Here is a 23,583-nt window from a genome sequence, read left to right as displayed (position 1 = left end):
TTTGCTTCTTACTTTTTTGTTTATCGTTGTGGTTCAAATGAGTCGGTTTTGTTGTGAATCTTGTGATTTATATTTCTCACATTGCTTTTCGCATAGAACACAATTCGGTTTACCTGACTGCCTAATTGACAACTGTAAAGAAAGCACATGTTTAATTAGTTATATGCCTTTTTTATTTATTACTTGGTGTTGAGTATTTATTTATTTGGATTTTTATGCATGACTATCAGTGTTATTGTGCATGCATTTCATCTATGTCGATAACTTGTCCGTTGATGCAATTTGTCCTCTCGTGTTTTAGGTACAAGTTTGACAATGAACGTGTGACGAAAGAGGATGTGAAAAGGGCTTTAGAAGAGCAGTATGGTGGTGAGAAAGAGGTAGTTTATTGTTGTGGCTGTTTCCCAACTGCTCCAGTCATCCTTAATTTTAAAGTTGCTTAATTCTAAACTGACTTATTGTTGTCTTCTAATCCCAACAGTTACCACGGACCAATTCTCACTTTAATCGTACTTCCTTCAGCCTTACAAAATACTCAAATGCATACATGCTTGTGTATATACGGGAAAGTGATAAGGAGAAAATAATGTGTAACGTGGATGAGAAAGACATAGCCGAACATCTAAGGGTAATGGTACATCAAGCATAGTTCCTGCATTTAATTGTCCAACTAAGAGGCTGAACCAACTTTCGTTGATTCATTTCAGATAAGGTCGAAGAAAGGACAAGAAAAGAAAGAGGTTGAAAGATGTAATGCACAAGCACACCTCTACACTACTATTAAGGTAAAGATTTCCAGTAACCGGTTTTCACCCTTGCTTGTTCGGATGAGCTAGTACAGGCATTTGGCATACACTAAAATATTATTGCGAAATTTATGGATATGTTTAGGTTTCTCGAGATAACGACCTGGCAGAACAAATTGGAAGGGATGTATATTTTGGCCTTGTCGACCATAACAAAGTTCATAGGTTCCGTATTCTGAATCTAACACCCTTTAATCTTTTCAAGGTACACCAGTACAGGCTGAAGTTCATTTATGTCTTATCTTTTCTTCATTTTTGGCTTATGGAAGATTGGCGACCTTGAGTGCAAAGTATTCTGAATTCAATTTTATTAATTATGAGAATTCCTAATTCGGAAATGGTTAACAGAAGGAGGTTGCAAATGAGTTTGGCATACCAGTGCAGTTTCAGCGTTTCTGGATTTGGTCCATGAGAAAAAACCATACATATCGCCCCAAACGACCATTGACAAGTTGTGAAGAATCAAAAGCAGTATGACTTCACACTTCCTACCTTTGAAAGGATTTTCAAGCATAAACTTGGAGACAGTGCTCCTTGCATATGTGCTGTATCTCTGGGTTTATAGCTGGTTCTTTGCGTAATCCATATTTCTGATTGTGTCCAAATTTACTTTGTTGCATCTGACACCGAAGTTTTAAGTTCATGATTTTATGATGGGTGATTATAAATGTCAATTTCTTTTGCGAAATTGGAATTTGAAAACTGCTTAATGCATAGATTTGTTGGAGTTTGGATAATCATTAGCTTCTTAGTACTTGTTGAGGCATTTTAAATGAAGTTATTAACTTATAATAGTATATAAAAAAGTCTGTTGGTCAGTGATAAACATTTTATCTCAGATTTTGAAATGATTGATAGTGTTTTTAGTTGCACATCAATGCCCAGAAGAGGTTGTTTGGTGCCTTGTGCAACTAATGAAGACCACTTGCATTTTCCAGGTTGGACGATTGAGAGATGGATCAAATACAATACACAATGGAGAGCTAAAGTTGTTTTTGGAAGTAGAGTTCGGGCCGGTAATCCAGTGTTACTCTATTCTTGTTATGACCTATGGTGTGAGGGTTATTGCAGTTCCAATTGTTGGTTGAAAGATATCTTTTCTTACATTTATTTCTCTCATTAATGCTCCAGGATCTATGTCTTATTCCTCCGCCTGCCAAAACCAAGAAAGATATCCTTGTTTTCTTTAAGCTTTATGAACCTGAGAAACGAGAACTACGGTACGCCAGCTCTTTCTGCTTAGCTGAACATTTTTTGCATTTGACTTATGTTTGCTTATTTAAGTTTCTTTTCTGTTTCCAGTTTTGTTGGTCGGCTTTTTGTGAAGAGTTGTAGTAGGCCAGTAGAGATTTTAGCAAAATTGAATCAGCTTGCTGGTTTTTCCCCTGATGAAGAAATTGAACTCTATCCGGTGTGTTTCACATTATTTGTCGCATCATTTGTGTTAATAATTTGATGCATGCTTTGCTATAGCATCTTAAGCAAATTCTATAATATGTTTTTGCGCTACATTTAGGAAATAAGTTCTGAGCCTTGTATCATGTGGGAGCAGCTTGACAAGAAGATCCCATTTCGATTCAGTCAGGTAGCTATCACTATATTGCGAGCTTGGTATATTCTTAATTTGTGTCTGCTCTGGAAATTAATGTTTTGATGCTTTTATAGGTATATTTCTGGTTAACCGTCTATTGCTTTCCTTTTCCAGATTCAAGATGGGGATATAATATGCTTTCAGAAATCTACTCCTCATGGAAGTGAAGTATGTAAATATCCTAACGTTCCTTCATTTTTCAAATACCTACACTATCGTCAGGTACTGGCTGTGGAAATTTTTACTTTATTTGTAGTTTAAATTAGATGTTGTTATACAATAAGTAGACTTAAACAGTGGATTGCTTTTGCACCTCCTTTTACTTTGTTTTTAGTGTTTTTTTATAGCTGTATTTTGTTGAATTTTATACCTACCATGTTGAATGATTGGAGGCTTTACAGATTGTTCGTTTCCGTTCGCTGGAGAAACCGAATGAGGATGATTTCAGTTTAGAATTGTAAGTACTTCCTGAACCCTTGTTCCTCATGGTTTAATTTTAGGGTCAATAATTGTTCTTTACAGTTGGACTTGGACTGTCCATCATTGTTTTATTTCAGTGCTTTAACTTTTTTCTCTTGTTTTTTAGGTCAAAGCTTCACACTTATGATGATGTTGTGGAGAATTTGGCTCGCCTAATTGGTTTGGAAAATGCCACCAAAATCAGACTCACTGCACATAACTGCTTATCTCAACAACCTAGGCCCCGACCTATCAAATACCAGGGAGCAGAGCATTTAACAGAAATGTTAACTCATTACAATCATGTGAGTGGCATTGTATTGAGCTTCCTCCGTTGTTTTACTCTCACTCTCATAAGCACCATGTGGCGTGGCTACTAATTATGCTTTTCCTTCTATAGAGCTCTGATATTTTGTACTATGAAGTCTTGGGCATTCCCCTGCCAGAGTTGGAAGGCCTGAAAACTCTAAAAATTGCTTTTCATCATGCTACAAAAGACGAGGTCCGTGAAATATACCGCAACATCTGCTTATGGACGGTGATTACATCATTGTGCACATCCTAATCTTGTATAATTTATGTACAGGTGGTGATTCATACTATTAGCTTTCCCAAATGGAAAACTGTTGGGGATTTGATTAATGTACTTCAAACGAAGGTAGGGTTTCCCTTTTCTGTGCATTCCATATGCTTTAATTTACTAGCCATCACTTCTCATCTAAATATTTCTGGCAATCGTATACACTGTCCTATATGTGTGTTTTTTATTTTTCTCTTCTCTTTTTTTGGATTTCACTCAACTTGCAGTGATATTCATAACTTAGACAAAATTGGTAGATGCTCAATAAAAATTTATCACCACCACAATTGCCATGGAATTTTCTCACTGTACGGTGTACCTGAAACAGGTAGAGCTATCTCATCCAAATGTAGAACTCCGAGTGCTTGGCATTTTATATCACAAGATCTACAAGGTAATACTACTTGTATGTCTTCTTTATCTGAATTTGAGGTATTTTTTCTGGTCATAAGTGATTGTAGGTTGCTCCATTTGTTAAGCTGATAATGTATCGTATGTATTTGCATGTTCGTTATGGATCTTATTGCATCAGAAATTTTCTTCCTTCTATTTAATTTATATGATTTAATCACTCATGATTCATCGTGTTCTATTGCAGATCTTTCCACACTCAGAAAAAATTAGGAATATTCATAAACAGTACCGGACTTTGCGTGTAGAGGAGGCAAGTTCCTTTTGCCCCCTTTTCCTTATTTAGTTTTATTTTGAGATGTTTCTATTTTTATTTTTCAGTTCAAAATATGTAGATTACGGATATAGTTTTATGGGCAAGATTCGTAATTTAGTTTCTTTTCCCTTTCTAAAACAGCATCCCTACGACTGCATCGGACTGAATTGGATTGATATTTTGTACCAGTGTTATTTGTCAGCTGAATGTATTTTTTTTTTCTTCTTGTTATCAGATTCCAGAAGAAGAGAAAAAGTTGGGTCAACGTGATCGCTTGATTCATGTTTACCACTTCACAAAAGTCACTGTACTGAAAGACATGGTAGAAGCAAACTATTTCATTGCTGTTTTAGACTTTCAGTCAAAGAAGGTTTTACCCAGATACTTTGTGATTTTTAGAATCGATCTTATTGTTTGAACATTTTACAGCATGTACAAACTTTTGGGGAACCTTTTGTCTTGGTCATCCATGAAGGTGAAGGTCTAGCTGAAGTTAAAACACGGATACAAAAGAAATTGCGGGTTCCCGATGAGGAGTTCTCAAAGGTACTAGAGCCATACCTTATTTTCATTGGAAGGGGTCACTAGAGGAAAAGAGTGTTCTGTCGCTATTATTATTGGTTCTTTATTTTGCTTCCTCATCTATTTCCACTTTTGTTGTGCAGTGGAACTTTGCATTTTTGTCACGTGGTCATCCAGATTACTTGCAGGATTCCGACATTGTTTTCAGCCGATTTCAGGTGTGTATATGATTTATCGCTATTGATGTCTGATGTTCCCCTTCTTTCAAATTTTATGTGACGCAGAACAATAGGTTCATGCGTCTACTATTAGTACATAATAATGAAAATGTATCCACTATTAGTGCATACATTCACTCAATCGATGCATGTAGTCGATCAACTAGTATTTACATATTTCATTTTAGTAAACTGTCTCTTTACCCTCTGAACAAGAACACTAGCTGAAATTGGCCCCTTAAACTATTTTTTTGGTAAACTTTTGAAAATTAGTTGATAGAGATTTTTACCACCTGCAAAAGTAGGGATAAAAACACTTTAAATACTTGCAAGAGTACAAGGTAATTGTAGTAAATATAGCTCTAGCAAGGTTGCTCTTCACCGAGATTGAATGAATAATTTATATCAAACCAAATCTTAATTAATTACTTAAAACAAAGTTTGAGAAAATGTTGATTTTGTGATTTCAAATAATAAAAACGAATTTAATAGAAAATAATTAAATAAAGTGACAAAATAAAATAAACTAAAAGAAAACGGTTTTTAAAATTAAATTGTAAAAGTGGTTTAAAATTAAATTGTAAAAGCCTAGGGTTCTGCTGTTACCTTAACAATGTTATGTAGTTTTTCCAATTACTTATGAATTACACATGCATATTTTGAAGGTTAGGTTTTCCTAATATATGCCTACTTGGACTCTCAACATAGAGTGTATATCAAACATGCAACCCGTCTGTAGTATTCAGATCAAATTTAAACATGCATGACTAATTAAGCTTTGTGAAACCTTTTGAAAAATCATACAACCCTTAAGACGTGATATTCATCTTAAGTGAACTTGCACATATTAACCACAAGAAGCCTTTGTCAATTTCAGGGACCGACCTCCGAGCAAAATTGCATCAAATTACTTTTCTAAAGATCCTAATGGTAGTTAAGCATTAAGACAATTAGATAGTTTAAACCGGTGATTAATAATTCAAACCTACATGCATAATATCATAAGTAAATTGAAAAGAAATTACATATTCTTGCTAAGGCTCATGGCATAGCCCTAGCAAACGGAAATTAGTTACTAACAATCGTAAACAAAATATTATTAAAAACAAGGATAGAAAACACCTTGAAAATAAACTTGAATCCAAAAGCTCTCTAAGTAGTGCATGTGTTCTCTCCTCTTTCCCCCCTCTGTCTTTCCCTTTTTATTTTTTATTTTTTTTATTTTTTTAATCATAATGGCTGAAAAGCCTTATTTATACTACTAGAAAATAAAACCCTACCTAGAAAAGGTCTTAGAATAATACTAGGAAACCAAATAAATTAAAATAAATTAGGAAACATAATCCTAATCAAATATGGGAAATCTGCCCAGCCACAAATCAGCCACGTTTTTGGACTTCCAAGGCTCCAAAGCATGCCCAAAATGACTTAAATTAAAGTTTGAGATGTCTTGAATATAATTGCAAAAGGCCTCGAACCCAAAAGACATCATCTTGAACGTCAAAAAGCCCAAATAAGCCCAAAACATCAGGTTGACAGCACTGCACGCTGCTCCTTTCTTTCATCGCCATAAATAAACTGCTTAGTAGAAAATTATGAAACTTTGACACCAACAAGTTAACAGACACATGAACGTCCTCCAATTTGAATGACTCCAAAATTCGTCTGTTTCATCATGTTTTGCTCCAGAGGAAGTCGGATGTCCTACATTGAAAATACATAACAAAGTATCAAAAGTTCACACAAAATAACCAATAAATTAATACTAAGATTAGGGTAAAATATATTTACTAATTAATAAAACACTCATTGTCAACCAAAACCCTATAAAATTACCAATTTAACCCTCTAAAACAGAACATGAATAAGAAATATGGGGCATAAATGTAATTTCACTTAACCAAATTTTGTTGTTTTTTTCAAAGCTTCATCTACATGTAATCCTAATATATCTCTAATTAAAAAAAATAATTCCCACTCCCCACAGTCTCTATCACTCTCTTCCTCTCTCCTTCTCTCCTTCTATTTCAAAAAGTTTTTTAGTTGAGCATCACAGCCATGTAATACTAACAGATTTTATTTAAAATTTCTCTTGGTTCCTGTTTCTCTCTCATAAACTCTCCTGGAATTCTCTTTGTAGCTCTCTCGCCAAAAGCCTCTTCAACTGCCTACATCTTCCCACGTTCCCACTCCCACATTATCTATCACTCTCTTCCTCTCTCCTTCTATTTCAAAAACAAAAATTAAAAAAAAAATTCTCACACGCTTTGTGTATGTTCATATGCTAGCATATTATAATATCGACTCATCATTAGCCAATTCAGCCCCTCACGTTAGAGCCCTGTCTACTTTGCAGCCTTGAATTCAGGTGGGTCGATTTCATTTTTGTAGCCTTGAATTCAGATCATCATATTTTCGGCTACAAATTCAGAGAGTTTTCGTATCTTTCTTTGTTTTCTCTTCTCCTTGAGTTTCTAGGTCCTTCTCGATAGGATATATCTACGTTTCCTTAGTTTCTTCTCTTAATAGCTTCCGGTGCGATATGATGTCTTGCGTAGGTGATTTTTCTTTTAAATTCTAACATTTGAATTTTGTTTTCCCCAGAGAAATGAATCATTGCCTCCATGGGAGCAGTACCTCGGGTTGGAGCACTCTGATAAAGTTCCTAAGAGGGCTTATGCAGTAACTGAAGCAAGTGCTGCTGTACCCAGCAAAAGGAGAAAAGAGGGTCGAAAGGGGGGACAAGTGCCCTATCCCGTTCCAATCTCTACCGATGTCGTTCCAGCGATCACGGGGAGTTCTCAGCCCCAAGGACCTGCCGGGAATGCAGGCAAGGTAGGTGAGATTCCGGCCTTAAATCTATCTTTACCAACCACTGAGCCAGGCAAAGCCAACTCTTCCGGAATGAAAGGAAATGAAGTGTCGGGAAAAACTATTCTTCTCATTGATTGAATAATGATTACACCATATGAGACATTAGTTAAGTCCATTTAGATTATGATGAGTTTTTTAGGAAGTTGCAACTTTTATGCTATGCTTATCTTTATTTCCCTTAAATTATGATGTAATACAAGCATTTGGGCAGACTTGATTGAATTGAAAATATTTTTGCTTTGGAAACAATTAATACAGATTGCGGAATGACTCTCTGAATACTCCTCTTACTAGTCATCCTTTTGGAATAGCTTACTCTGATTCTAACTAAGAAGCCTGACTAATTCGATTGCCTAGACTTCATAGCTATGTACATCCCATTCTTTCTTTGCCTAGACTTCGTATCATTACACAATTTTTATTCCCAATTTGATAATATTATTTTAATATTCGCTTTAAAGCAGGCAACCCACTTTTGTTCTTGAAAATAACTAGACCAAAATAATCATTCACTAGATCCTAACTTCCATAGTTTTTTTTTTTTTAACTTTTTTTATTTACAAGTCGTGTTTAACATTCTTTAGGAATAAAAATTGCTATGTTTTTTCTTCCAAATATTTACCCAACAAAAAAATATATATATTTCGTAATAACTCAATAGCTTAAAAGTATTCAAATGATTAATTTCAATGATATTTTTCAGAGACAATTTACATATTCAACAGTAGCCAAAAAAGCATAGCAAATTAAATGACATCCACACAAGTTTTATGCAAAAGAACTATGAAGTGCAGATACTTCCTGCAATTTGCAACCACAAGATCAATTCCAACCATTTCTAACACAAAAGACCATTATGGTTGCAAGCAACCATTTCTTATTTGACAATTGGAAAACTTTTACATACACCGTACTTTTATCCAAAAGTGTTGCATCACTTCAAAGCTATTGGAGCAATGTTTCCCCTTTTAAATTTTAAACCAAAGCCAGTCTATAATATAGATCACTTACAGTTAACAATTACATGCATAACTACTAAATGTAAGAAATGACATACCACCAACTCAAGATATCATATCGCTTACTCAAATAACTTTTCCTTTGGCCTTGCAGTGGGGCCTTGTTTATGGAGTCTAAGTTATGCTCGTACAAAAAATAAATTTACCATTTAAGGATCTACAACTTCCAATGACAGATGTGACAATAGCTTTCACTTCTCCCTTATGTGTCCGGTCAACTCCGCAAATCTCTTTGATATGGTTCCAATAGAGGCAGATTCTCTGCCCTCCCACTTCCTGTGCCCTCTTGTTTTGTGTGGTCATGGTGTGGTCATGGTTAAGTCACGTCAACATTTTATATTATTTTTTTATAGAGATAATAAGACAAAAATGAATAATAATATAAAATGTTGACGTGGCTTAACCGTGACCACACAAACAGGAGGGCATGGGAAGTTGGAGGGCAGAGAATCTGCCTCCGGTTCCAATGGTCCTTAGCCTTCCATTCGCATTATTTCTGGAATTGAATACTAATTATTCCTAGGACTAGACAATGGAACTATCATTATTTCGTAAACTGAACAATTACTATTTCTAGAACTGAACACAGGTACCTTATCTATTTCTTAAATAGTGTGGATTATTTTGTTGTATTTCTAGAAATAATGTTTATTTTGTTCACTTCTAAAAAAAGTGTGGATTTTTTTTGTTCACTTCCAAAAATAATATGGATTACTTAGTTCAGTTTCAGAAATAATGTGGGTTATTTTGGTGTAATGTGAGTTATATTGATTCAGTTTCAAAAATAGTGTGAATTATTTTGGTTCAATTTAAAAAATTGTGTGTAATTTTGTTGTAGTTTCAGAAATAGTGTGAGTTATTTTGATTATTTCATAAATAGTGTGAGTTATTTTAGTGTAGTTTCATAAATAGTGTGAATTATTTTAGTTTAGTTTCAAAAATAGTGTGAGTTCTTTTGCTATAGTTCCAGAAAGTATGGTTATTTTGCTATAGTTCTAGAAATAGTGTGAGTTATTTTGCTATAGTTCCAGAAATAATTTTTATTTTGTTCCATTCCAAAAATAGTGTGGAAAATTTTGCTATAATTCCAGAAATATTATGGTTTATTTTGGTTTAGTTTCAAGAATAATGTTTGTTATTTTGTTATAGTTTTAGAAACAATGTTTATTTTGCTCATTTTCATAAATAGTGTGAGTTATGTTCGTTCAGTTTCATAAATAGTAGTTTCAGAAATAGTGTAAGACACTATTTATGAAAAATGACCAATAAGGAGATACTATTTATGAAACTTGACCAATAAGTAGATACTATTTATGAAATCAAATCAAGAATGAGACACTATTTCTAAAACTAAATCAATAGGTGAAAACTATTTATGAAACTAGACCAAGAAAGAAATACTATTTATGAAACTAGACAAAAAAAAAAGACTATTTATGAAAATGTACCAATTGTTATACACTATTTATGAAACTAGACGAAAAATTAGGCCACTATTTATGAAAGTGGACTAAGAATTAGGTACTATTTATAAAACTGGACCAATAAGGAGACTCTATTTATCAAACGGAACCAATAAGTAGACACTATTTATGAAACCAGATCAAGAATGAGACACTATTTCTAAAACTAAACCAATAGGTAGAAACTATTAATGAAATTAGACCAAGAAAGAAACACTACTTATGAAACTAGACCAAGAAAGATACACTATTTATGAAACTATACCAATTGTCATACACTATTTATGAAACTATACCAATTGTCATACACTATTTATGAAACTAGACAAAAAACTAAGCACTATTTATGAAGTGGACCAAGAACTAGACCACTATTTTACAGTGTGGTTATTTTACAATACTTCCAGAAATAATGTAGATTATTTTGGTTCAGATTCATAAATAGTGTGGTTATTTTGTTGTAGTTCTAGAAACAGTGTTTTTTTTTTGTTCCCTTCCAGATATTGAGAGTTATTTTGGTTCAGTTTTCAGAAATAGCGTGTAACTTTGTTGTAGTTCCAAAAATAGTGTAGATTATTTTGACTCAGATTCACAATTTTGGTTCAATTTTCATATCAATGCCCCCTTATTTGATATGATTTCTTATTAGATTAGAGATCCATTATGTGCACAAATGTATTCACAAGCACATGAAAGTTAAGAATTGGAATAATTTCGATACTTATTTTATGTGGATGAAGAGAAAATACTTTTTCGTAGGTTACCACATGGAGGGTTTGTACCCGTGCTCTATTAATAACTTTCAATGTCTACTGATATTATGTTCCCTATTAATATGATACGGTGTACAAGATCTTCAACCTAATCAAAATTTCATACCCACATGAACTCTTCAGTCAACCTGCTACCTGAATCAAGGTCAGACTAAAACATGTTCTACAAAAATGTATAAAATGGGTTTTCACAATTCAACTCCAAGTAATCGATTTCTCTCCTAAACCAAATGAAATGCCTAAATGGCTCAATGATATACACAAGTGTGCACCTGAACATGAAACTCCACACGATGCAAAAAAAGAAAAAAAAACTCACTTCAAATCCAAAATACCAGTTGGGTCCTGCAATTTACAAACAAACAATGTCAAACACGAAAACGTTGAGAATTAAATTAACAATTAGCTTGAACACCAATAATCAATTCAGTTACAGGCACACGCTGAAACGCTTTGTCAATCTTTTTTTTTATGAGACCCTTCTTTTTGAGAAAAGACCGTCTTTAAACAACAAGAGAGCCCCTAACTTTTTGGTGCGAAAGGAATTTCACAGCATTTTGCACTCGTTCCTCCCCCATTGGTTCAGAATTCACAAACACCGACGATGTAGAACTTTCCTTAGCGGGCTCTGCCCCATCATCTTGCTGACCCTAAATTATGAATTGAGCAAGCCCTGCTGCTCAAGTTAACAACCACAATTATTATTTTCACATAAATTAGACAGTAGTTAAGTTTGCAAAAATTGTGATTTCTTTCATAGGTCATCAATTCATTCAATCAATTCCACCAGGAACTAAATTTCCCTAAGAAAATTATTCAGTAATAACAAAAGAAAACAATAATTTACATAACTACTAGAATATACAAATTGTTCATTAAATATACAATTGCATAACTTCCTCGACAACTATATGAACAATAAACAATAAAATTAGAGTAAAAAATGAAACAAAGCAGAGAGAGAAAAAGAGAAAGAGAGAGAGATGGCACTTGGGTTCTGCTCTTTGTCCTTTATGGTGTCCCTATGTCCAACTGAATCACTCAGCAGAGAGACAAAAAAAATGCAAGAAAAATTGAAAAGAATGAAAAATTAATCAACAAAAACTTAATAAAAAGTTTCTAATTTAAGGAAATCAGCAATCAGCAACACCTCAGCCTCCTATTAACCTCAAACAAGAACACAGCCATTCATACAAATCTCGGTTAATTTGATTCTATAAATCCAAGATCACAAAAAACTCAATTCTAAATAATATAAGAGATTTGATGACAAAACCCCAAATTTTGTCCATCTTCTAGTACCTCTTGCAATCGATCTTCAAGCCATCTCTGATAATGGTTAGAACTATTGAAACTTAACTTTCAGAGAACTTAGAGATATAAAAAATATCTTCTTCTCATTTCACTTCCTTACTCAACAATACATTTACATCAGTATATATAGATACAATTCTATGGACATAATTGACCTCAACATACAGCAACTAATTACACATTTACCCTTGTCTAACTAACTCCAACTATACAATTACTACTAGAGTCTTTACACCCCCTCAAGCTGAGACTTGGGACAGGAAAAGTGCCAAGAGGAAGCTTGGATTTCAGAAAACGGAATCTGTGTTTTGAAAGGGATTTGGTGTGAATATCAGCTAATTGATCTTGGCTGCAGACATAAAGAACTTTAATCAAATGTGCCAATACTAACCCCCGAATGTAATGATAATCCACTTCTACATGCTTTGTCCGAGCATGAAACACAGGAATGGAGGCAAGAGAAATTGCGGAAATGTTATCACACCAAAGAGTTGGAACGTTACACAGAGGAAAGTTGATATCAGAAAACACTTTGCAAATCCAGGTGATTTCAGCTGCAGTATGTGCTAAAGCTCGATATTCAGCCTCTGTGGAGGACCGGGCAACAGTGGGTTACTTTTTAGCATTCCAACTGATCAGATTGGGACCCAGAAAAACACAGAAGCCAGTAGTAGATCTTCTATCAAAAGTACAACCGGCCCAGTCAGCATCAGAATAAGCAGTGAGGGCAAGATAACCCCTTTTAAACCAAAGACCTTGTGTAAGAGTGCCTTTGAGAAACCGGAGAATTCGTTTGACAGTTTGCAGGTGTTGTTCCCGTGGTGAATGCATGACCTGACAAACTTGGTTTACAGCAAAGGATAGATCAGGCCTGGTCCAAGTTAGATACTGTAAACCACCCACTATAGATCTATATTCAGTGGGATTAGAGAGTAAAGGACCACTGTGATCAAGTTTAGTGGTACCAAGAGGAGTGACACAAGGCTTGGCACCTGCCATATTTGCCTTGTTAAGAAGATCAAGAGAGTATTTACTTTGATGCATGAAGAGGCCTTCAGAATTGCGTTGTACCTCCAAACCCAAAAAATAAGGAAAAGGTCCCAAATCCTTAACAGGAAATGCTTGGCTAAGTTTGTGAATGAATTGTTGGCAGAGAATGGCATTTGGTTCGGTGACAAGAATGTCATCGACATAGACCAAAACAAGAACAGGAGCTGAAGCTTGAAGAACAAAGAGAGAAACATCAGAGGATGACTGCTTAAACCCAAGTGTGCACAAGACTTGGAACAGTTTATCAAACCAAGCCCTGGGGGCTTGTTTTAAACCATACAGAGATTTCTTGAGTTGGCAGACATGACTAGGAAGATTGGAGTCAATGAAACCAGGGGGCTGAGTCATAAAAACAGCTTCCTTGAGATCTCCATGTAAAAAGGCATTGTTAATGTCCAATTGATAGAGAAACCAGTCATATTGAACAACCAAGGTTAATAAAACACGAATGGTGACTGGCTTAGCTACTGGACTAAAAGTATCTTGATAGTCAACACCCTTTTTTTTACGAAATCCTTTGGCCACTAACCGAGCCTTAAACCTGTCCATTGTACCATCAGGTTTTCTCTTAATTTTGAACACCCATTTACAGCCAACAATGTTCTGAGACGGAGAGTGGGGTACCAAATGCCAAGTACCAATGAGTTGAAGAGCATTAAACTCTTCCTGCATAGCTTGTCTCCAGTGTACATACTTGGAGGCTTGTAAGTATGTGGAAGGAACAAAATTAACATCAACAGGTAAAGGATGTTTTGTGGCAGAATAGGCTTTTGGTTTAAAGATACCAGCCTTTGAGCGAGTAAGCATATGATGGGTATTAAGAGCTGTAGAATGTGATACAGAATTTGAAGATGATGGTGGGGAAGAAACATGCTCAGTGGAAGGGGCAGTGGATCGAACTGGAGGAGGTCTCTGTGGAATAGAGAAGTGCAAATCAATAGGTGAAGGTGGAGGTTGAGAGTCCGGAGAAACTGCCACAGATGAAGAATTAAGAAATGGAAACTGGTTTTCATTGAATTGGACATGGCGGGAGATATATATTCTCTGAGTAGTAGGATGAAGACACCGATAGCCCTTGTACTGCAAACTATAGCCCAAAAATACACATTATGTACTCTTCCTGTCTAACTTGGAGTGAACATATGGCTTTAACCAGGGATAACATGAGCAACCAAAAACCTTCAACTTGGAGTAATTGGGGATAGAGTTGAATAAAATTTCCTATAGAGACTTATTCAAGCTGGAAATAGGCAGGCGATTGATCAGATAGACTGCAGTAGAGAATGATTCAACCCAATACAAATGAGGAACTTTAGAGGCAACTAATAGAGTCCTTGCTGTCTCAACTAAATGTTTGTGTTTTCTTTCAACATAGCCATTCTGTTCAGGTGTGTGGGGACAGCTGAGCTGATGAGATATACCATGATCTTGAAGAAAAGATTTAAACTTGTTACTAGTAAATTCGCCCCCTGAATTGGACCTCAAACATTTGATTTTATTACCAACAAAATTCTCAACATAGGTCTTGAATACAACAAAAGTAGAATATACATCAGATTTGGCCTTTAAAGGAAAGAACCAAGAGTACTTGCTGTAATCATCCACTATTAAAAGATAGTACTAATAACCACAGGCAGAAATGACGGGAGCAGGACCCTAAACATCACAATGTAACAAACTTAAACTAGTAGTAGAAATAGAACTAGATGGATGAAACGGTAGCTTGTGATTCTTAGCAATTGCACAGTTCGAGCAGAAGAAATCAACATAGTGTTTTCCCTGCAGTGCAAGCTTATTTGCAGATAGAACTCGCCTGAAGATGGCAGAAGAATGATGCCCCAAGTGACTGTGCCAAATATTCACAAGTGCTTTAGTACTACTAAAGCATGAGGGGATGAACAAGATGGAGAGAAAGAAGCAGGGATACCTTGAAGAGTATAGAAACCATTGTTAACCGGTCCCTGTAAAAGCATCTTCCCCGTAGAATGATCCTTAACAACTGAGCCATTGGAATGCAAAGTCAAAGAGCAGGAATTATCCTTGAGAAATTGATATGCAGAGAGTAAATTGTGCTTCATTTGCGGAACATGTAACACATTGTTCAATTTAAAAGAAGCATGAGCAGTATTTAACAATGTACTGCCAGTATGATGAATGGACAAACCTTTACCATCGCCGATATACACCTTATCTTCACCAGTGTAAGGAGTAGGAAAAGAGATATTGGAGATGTCATGAGTGATATGAGAGGTAGCACTAGAATCTAAAATCCATGAAGGAAAGGGTTTGGAAGCATAATGAGTATACATGGCAGCAAGTTTAGTAGGGGTACTTTCCCAAAGATATTTGGATTCATTCGATCATAGCAATCAATAGCTTCATGACTTGACGATCCACAGATTTGACAATTGTTACGAACTCCAGGATTACTAGAAGAACGAAAGCTGGGATTGTTGTACCTTTGGAAACCAGAATTAGAGTGAGAGCCCCTATTGTTGCCATGATAGTTTCGATTGCCTCTGTTGTTAGGAAAGCGATTATTGTTCCGGCCACGATTAGAGTTGTAGCGAGAAGAATTCTGCATAGGTTGATGTTGAGCTGCATAAGCTTGAGAAGAATGTGGTGTAGGAAGGAGAGGTGGTTGATTCTGAGCAGCATAAGCATGAACCGGTTCAGTAGCAACTAATTTCTTTCGACGAGCCGTTGACAATTCTTTAGTAAGAAGAAGACCATGCAGTTTATCCAAAGTAGTATATGAGAGGCAAAGAGTAATAGAATCAACAAATGAGTCAAATTCCTCTGGTAAACCATGCAATGTAGCAGCAATCAAGTCATGATCGGACACAGAGGCACCATCAGCTGTTAAAGAATCAGAAATTGCTTTAATTTGCTGGAGATACTCAGAGATCGATTGAGAGCCTTTCTGAAGAGATTGAAGACGAGATAGAAGCTGATGAATATGAGCATCGGAGATGCCACCAAACCTCTGTTCTAATTTGAGCCATAGATCACGAGAAGAAGAAACCCCAACTGTGAAAGGAATAATCTCCTCTGAGAGTGTAGAATTCAACCAGATCAATAGATTTTGATCTTTTTTGTACCACTGTTCAAACGCAGGATTGACTGAGCGATCAGACAAGAGAGGAGAGGGACAAGGTTCAAAACCATCAATAACACCAAGAAGTTTGTAGCGACGAAGAATTGGGGCAAAGAATGCTCGCCATGGAAGATAATTCGAGCTCTTAAGCTTGATTGGAACCATACTTCCAATGTTCTGAATCGTGAGAGAGGTATAGCTTTGCACCAAATTAAGGTTTGGATAAGAGGAATTTAGGAGAGAAGATGACGAATCGGACGCCATGGTGGATGAAAAGATCAAGATTCAACCAAATAACCACACAAATTACAGAGAAGAATCACCAGAGATCGAATCGGACCAGAGATCGGAGCGGATAAGCCGTGAGGATCAAAGAGTCACCAATGCCGTGAGGCGGTGGCAACGTAGCAGTAAGGCGTTGACAACAGTGACGAGAGCGATCAAAGATTCACCAAGGCCGTGAGGCGGTGGCGATTGATACCATATTGAAACTTAACTTTCAGAGAACTCAGAGATATAAAAAATATCTTCTTCTCATTTCACTTCCTTACTCAACAATACATTTACATCAGTATATATAGATACAATTCTATGGACATAATTGACCTCAACATACAGCAACTACTTACGCATTTACCCTTGTCTAACTAACTCCAACTATACAATTACTACTAGAGTCTTTAAGAACCATCTGGAACTCCTAGTTATTGGTGGAAGACTGGTTGTGATCGTCATCCCGAACTTCTCAAAGCCATTTCTCATGATGGTCAGAACCATCTAGAACTCCTGGTTATCGGTGGAAGACTGGTTGGGATCGTTCCGAACTTCTCGAACTCTTCCTCGTCCTTGACTTCCTTGTGGATCACGAGGGTGGCGCCTGAAGGGAAATCTATGAGATTCATGGATGGGATTTCATAATGACAATCATGCATATACAAATCAAATTTAATATACGAAAGCAGCGGAAGCAATTATAACAAATTATCAAAGCTATAGTCATGCAAATCCCCTTCAAGGTTCATAGGTTTATATATAATGCATCAAATAAAAATTTAGAGAAAAGAACATAGTGAAGGTTTAGTCTTATACCTCTTGATCTAGACTTGAGACCAAGGATGGACCACCTCCAAGCCCTTTGTTCCTTGAACTCCTTGAGCCTAGCTTCCCTCCTTGCCTCCTCCACTTTGATAGAATGAGTGCTCCTAGGTTCTCTTCAAGTTTCCAAAGTAGGAAACCTCTAAAGATCCTCACCCACTAGAGTAGTGAGAAGGATGAAGGAATAACCAAAAGGGTGTAAGATATGTTAGTAAAAACACCCCTAAGGTGGCCGGCCTTTGTGGTTTAAGAGAGCTATTTTCTTTTGCCTCTTTGTTGTTCAAAACTCACAAAAAACCCCTATTGAACAATATCTCTATAAAGTTCCTTAAATAGACAAAAGAAACCTAGTCAACTACTTGACTAAATATCTCTCCTCTCCACTTGTATATGGCCGGCCTCTTTGTTGTTTGTTTGGGCTTTGGGCTTTTATTATTTCAAGTCATCCAATGCTTGAATAAAAGCCCAATGGGTTTAGGCCCAATGGGCCCAATTAAACCCGAACGTTTCTTTAAGCCCAAAACGATCTTTATCGCTTTTATGATTTCTTTAGACTTTCTAAATTAATCACAACACTTAATTAATCCAATTAATTGTTTCCATCATCCATTAATTACTCACTACAATAGTGTATTGGTGAACAACCTTTTAGGTTCTAATTAGCAAGGCAGTGAGGTGATTGGCATCAATCCAATTGATTATATTTAATTCAATCACTTAGTGAATTAAAACTTCATTTTAATTCACCTTTCTTCTTTGACGACTACATTTAATCGTCTAGAAGAACTCACAAGCTATGAGTGACATCTAACCATATGCATAGCTACCCAAGCTAATGTAGAAGTTTATTCGGAGAACCTATTCAGTTGGAATTACAATGTAATTCGATCATTCTCTAAAACAATACTCTCAATCACATTATTAGGGTATGGATATATTATGTCAAACCCCTAATGTGATTATTCCTTCTTATATGATTCAATTGAGTCGTATAGGAACGCTTTCCTATATTACGCTCGATACTTTGGCCGAAGATTCCCGAATCATATCTTAGAGTATTCTTCCTCTCTTATCGAGGATTAGAGATTCCTTGTTGCGCATACACTTGCCTTCATGACTAAGTGGCTTAACCCCAACTATGCCGTTGACATTCTGATAGAGTGACTTTTGACATAATCAAAGATCAAGTACTTAACCACAAGACAACGACGATGCCTCAGGTCAAAGGACTACTTACATTATTCCAACCATTAGAGTTACTTGCTTGACATGTGAGTAGACCTCCATGCAAGTACTCTCGTTCGATTGTGTTCAGTGAACTCATTCCCTTAATGAGCACCTACATACTTGTCTTAGTGTCACAACACGAATGGGATGAGACTTTCCATCCTTCCATTTGAAGCAGACACAGTATGTACCGGTCTAAGCATTGCCAGTATCCCTCCGACAATCCAATGACCAGGAACCTTTTTGGACATTTGGTTATGTGAAGAAGGTCTCTGTAGTCTAACATCATTATATTACTTCTTCAATCGATCCATTGTCCATGGATACACTATTTAGGACATATATCGTTTATTGAGATAGTCCTAATTAGTATCTTTGCCATTTGATGTATAAGAGTCATCCATACATCGATTCAATTGTCCTGAAAGGTTTCTTCCAAATATTGACTTTCAGGGCATAGTTTCAACAGCGCCCTCGCCGTCATCCACGATCATATCGGGCTTATAAAATGAGAAAATAGCAGAGATAAAAGGAAAACAGACTAAAGAAATGGGGGAACGTATTGTAGTCGGGGTGTAATCGAAAACTCACTAGTGGGCCAGTTTTATTGGGCTGGTTTGGCGTTGAATTTGTCTTCACCATTAAATAAAATTTTAGCAGATGGTTTTTTTTTTTTTTTTGAAGATTCAAAGTTTTAAAACTCTTTTTATTAATTTTCCTTAATTTTTAATTTTTAGCGCACTATGTATAGATGAGGGAAATAAACTTGAAATTTTAACAATAGTTAGAATTTATAAATAGATATGCTCAAATTCCCTTATTTGAATTTATAAACATATAAATTTAGAATTTCGACGTGGAAAAAAAGTTTGGAATTTAGAGCCTCGAATTCCCAAGTTTAAATTTCATGTAAATAGGTTAATTTCAATTTTTATGAGGGAGCCTTACTTATAGAGAAAATATATATACCATATTTCACACAACTCCACACCTTTTAAAACATTTCAAGGAGGGACAAAAAACCCAAAACAACACAAAACCAAGCCCAATCCAAAAAGAAACGGACTGAGTAAATTACGGCCTATGCCCCTTATCTATAACCGTTAATAAACGGCCACATTAACCACTACACGACAAAAAATCATAAAAACGGATTGTATGCCCTATTCAATACCGCGAACTAATGGTTTTTTCTTTCTTTCATCTTCCCCCAAAACAATCATTTCAAAAACTCTCTCACACAAAAAAACTTCCCCAGAAAAAACCCTAAAATCTCCATAGCTTTCGATACTTTCAAAACGAATTTTTAGTAAGCGGTACACAGGTTCGGCCGAATTTCCAGAAGATCAGTGTTTCAAAGGTATTCTACTACTCCAAATCGTTCATTTGCATTATTGTCTTTTGAATTCTGACAAAAAGGAATGCATTATCAAGTTTTGGATGCATTATTAAGTGTTTTTGCACTTGTTTTTGCAAAAGACACTTTCGAAAACTATAAAAAAACACATGTTATCAAGTGTTTTTGCACTTGATTTTACAAAACTTTCAGTGTTCGAGTTCGAGAAAAAACAATTTTGATGTTTTAGATGTTCTGTTTCGTTTTTTTTTAGTTTATATGTATACTGATTCTTCAACAACATCTGTAAAAAAAAATGATTATCCGTCTAAATTTTGTGAGTAAAAACATTAACCGTCTAGCTTGATGATGCACTTTGTCACTAATGCTGCATTTTGTATGTGAATTGATGTTGCACCTGCCTATTGTCTGTAAATTAATTATGGAACTATTTTTTGTTTGTAAATTAATTCTGCACATAAATATGTTATGTTAAAAAAAAAAAAAAGGAATATGCATCTACCTTGTGTGTTAAAAATAATTATGCATCTACCTTGTCGTTAACAACCAATTATGCATCTACCTTTTTTGCTAAGTGATGTTGCATCTACCTTGTTTGCTAAGTGATGCTGCATCTAACTTGTGTGCTAGGTGATGATGCATCTACCTTGTGTGTTAAGTGATGCTACATCTTCCTTTTGCATCTAATTTGTCATTTATATGACTTCATATTATTTTATTAAAAATTATACTCATTATCGTTTTTTTTATGAAAATGCCGCCAAAAGAAAAACATTCATCAACCAAAAAGAAATCAGCTCAAAAACCTCATGTTGCAAAGCTTCGGGCAATAGATGAGAACTATGCTCAAATAAGACTGAATATCATGGCCTTTACAGAATTAATACAAGAGCTCAAGCCAAATTTTGATGAAAAACCAGAAGTCTTGGCATTCATATATAAGTCATCTTTTGGGAAACTTATGAAAGCAAATGTAAAGGGTGAATTACAAATGAAGAAATCAGACTGGGATGTCCTATATATTGTGAACTGGTATGACATTGAAAAATGAATGTTTAAATTCAAAAATGGATATAGCCAAGTAAATGCTGATGATGTCCAACACATATTTGAGATTCCAAATCGAGATAGAGAAGCCCCTCAGTCAACAAGAGACATAAGAATCCTGAAGCCAAAAGAAAACAGATTTGTTGATAAATACTTCTAAAATTGGCAAGAATCGGTAGAAAAGAAATTGCACGCACAATTAAAGTTGCATTTGACATTGGGACAAAAGAAGGAAATGAAGATGCAGCCTGTCTTATAATTCTATTTTTGCTCAACACAAATATGCTTGGGAGCTCAGTAGGCAAACTCCCTTGAAGTTTGGCCAAGAATTGTACCTCCATTGATAACATAAAACAATACAACTGGGCCAAAGAAACAGCAAGATACTTGATGGAATCAATTGATAGAGCACAGAAGAGGAAAAGAGATAAACAACCAACCATCAGTGGCACTATTGTACTTTTCATGGTAAGCAAACAAAAACTAATTAAAAAAAAAAAAAAACGTTTTTGTGTTATTTTACAAGGGGTAAAATGCGATTTAACCCCTGAACTACTACCCAGTTGAAATTGACCCCCTGAACTATTTTTTTTTAGTAAATTTACTCCCTGAACTATTTAAAATCAGCCAATTAACCCCTTGACGTAAGATTCCATTTATCATTCCATCAAATTCAAGGGCAAATTAGTCATGTCATCATCAATTCTTACTTATTAATGATAACTACCAATAAAATTATAACAAATTGACACAACATAATGTGTAAAACATATAGCATATTAAGAAAACATAAAAAAATCGAGCGTTTACATACATTTCTCATTGTCATTACACATTATTTTGTATCCATATGTCATAATTTTATTGGCGGTTATAGTTGACAAGTAAGAATTAATGATGAAAAGACTAATTTGCCCTTCAATTTAATGAAATAGTGGATGGAATCTACCGACAAGGGGTTAGTTGGCTAATTTCAAATAGTTCAGGAGTTAATTTACCAAAAAAAAAAATAGTTCAGGGGATCAATTTCAACAGGAGTAATAGTTCAAAGGGTCAAATAGCAGTACCCTTTTACAAAATCTCTAATAAAAAAAAAAAATTTATTCTGTCTACGATATTGGATTTGTGATCACAACCAAATCATCAAACCAATATAAGAAAAGGAGAAACGCTTGCCAACAACAGTTAAGTGAGATTTGTCAGTTCTTCTTGAAAAAAAGGGTAAATTACACTTAACCCCTCAAGTTTGGGTGTAGTTTCAACTTCTTACAACATCTTTAAAACATTTCAATCTCATACTTTAATTATTATTTCATTGCAATTTCAAACATCTGTTAGTTAATCCGTTAATTTGACCGTTAAGTGATGAAGTGGCATGTATTAAACTACCTGCAATAAATATAATTAAATATTAAATAAATTGCTTAAAAACTGAATTAAAACAAAGTGGGTCTCACCCATTTTTTCTTTCCCTCTGCTTTTTCTCTCTCCAGTCTTTCTTTTTCTCTCTTCGGTCTCTCCACTCATTTGCTCCTCCATTTTAAAAAACTAGCAATCTATTTTTCAGAAGCAGAACTCGTGGTGATGGAAATTGAAAGGCGGAAGGAGTTTAAGAGAACAGCGCAACATGCCCATCCTCACCCACATCTCCCTTCATCTTGATTATTGTACGCGGCCATCAGATTAGATATAATCGACCCATTTGAGGAGGGCTTGTCCTTGGCGATCTTCTCCACACCTGATTTAGCACCCCAAACTTGTTGACGACCTCCTCGCCACCATCCACCAAATCCCACCTGATTGGTACTTCGTTCTCTAAATGGCCCGACCTAGCTCCACAAACCCGACTCATACTGGCCCAGTTTGAGAAACTCAGGACCCTTTTGGAACCTGGAAATAACCAGTTTGCTTTCTCTTAAGAGGCTTTATGTCTCGTTAAAAAAGCATGGTCCATACTATCGGACCCGGAGAAGAAAACCCAATTCACAAACAGGTCTGAGCAAGGGAAAGAAAGTGGAAAACATATAGAGGGGAGAAATTATGGGTAATGGGAAAAATGGCGGTGGGTAGAATGGGAAAAAAATATTCTAGATTGTGTGTCCGTACTTGATGAGCCATAATTGCAAGGGTGGTTGTTGTTGGGATTGTGGCTATAGAGTCCACCGATGATGAAGGGGGTCTTCTGGTGGCGCCAGAAAACTGGAAATTGGAGAAATTAGTGTGATGTACACGAACCCAACAAGGAGTCCTGATGTGGGGGTCGATGAGTCTTGATTTCTTCAAATACACACTGCACTGGCACGAATAACCCAATTAAATTTGGGAAAATGATGGGTGAATGGGAGAGAAATGAGAGATGGGTGAACGAAGGAGACGAGGGCCCAATTTTTTTAATTTACTTTATAACTAATTTTTATTTAGGTA

General features: G+C 35.6%; 1 protein-coding gene across 1 annotated transcript in view; it reads left to right on the top strand.

The window, feature by feature from the left end:
- Positions 1-23,583, top strand: part of LOC103423244 (ubiquitin C-terminal hydrolase 13-like) — a 46,786-nt gene that overhangs the window by 1,160 nt on the left and 22,043 nt on the right. The window contains exons 5-7 of the mRNA XM_070809722.1: positions 302-380; positions 482-628; positions 708-785. Coding sequence (XP_070665823.1) covers positions 302-380; positions 482-628; positions 708-785 — 304 coding nt within the window. The remainder of the gene's footprint in view (positions 1-301; positions 381-481; positions 629-707; positions 786-23,583) is intronic.

The sequence above is a fragment of the Malus domestica genome, chromosome 12 (genome assembly GCF_042453785.1).
Source record: "Malus domestica chromosome 12, GDT2T_hap1".
In the NCBI taxonomy this organism is placed as follows: Eukaryota; Viridiplantae; Streptophyta; class Magnoliopsida; order Rosales; family Rosaceae; genus Malus; species Malus domestica.
This window is presented reverse-complemented; position numbering and strand designations above follow the sequence as displayed.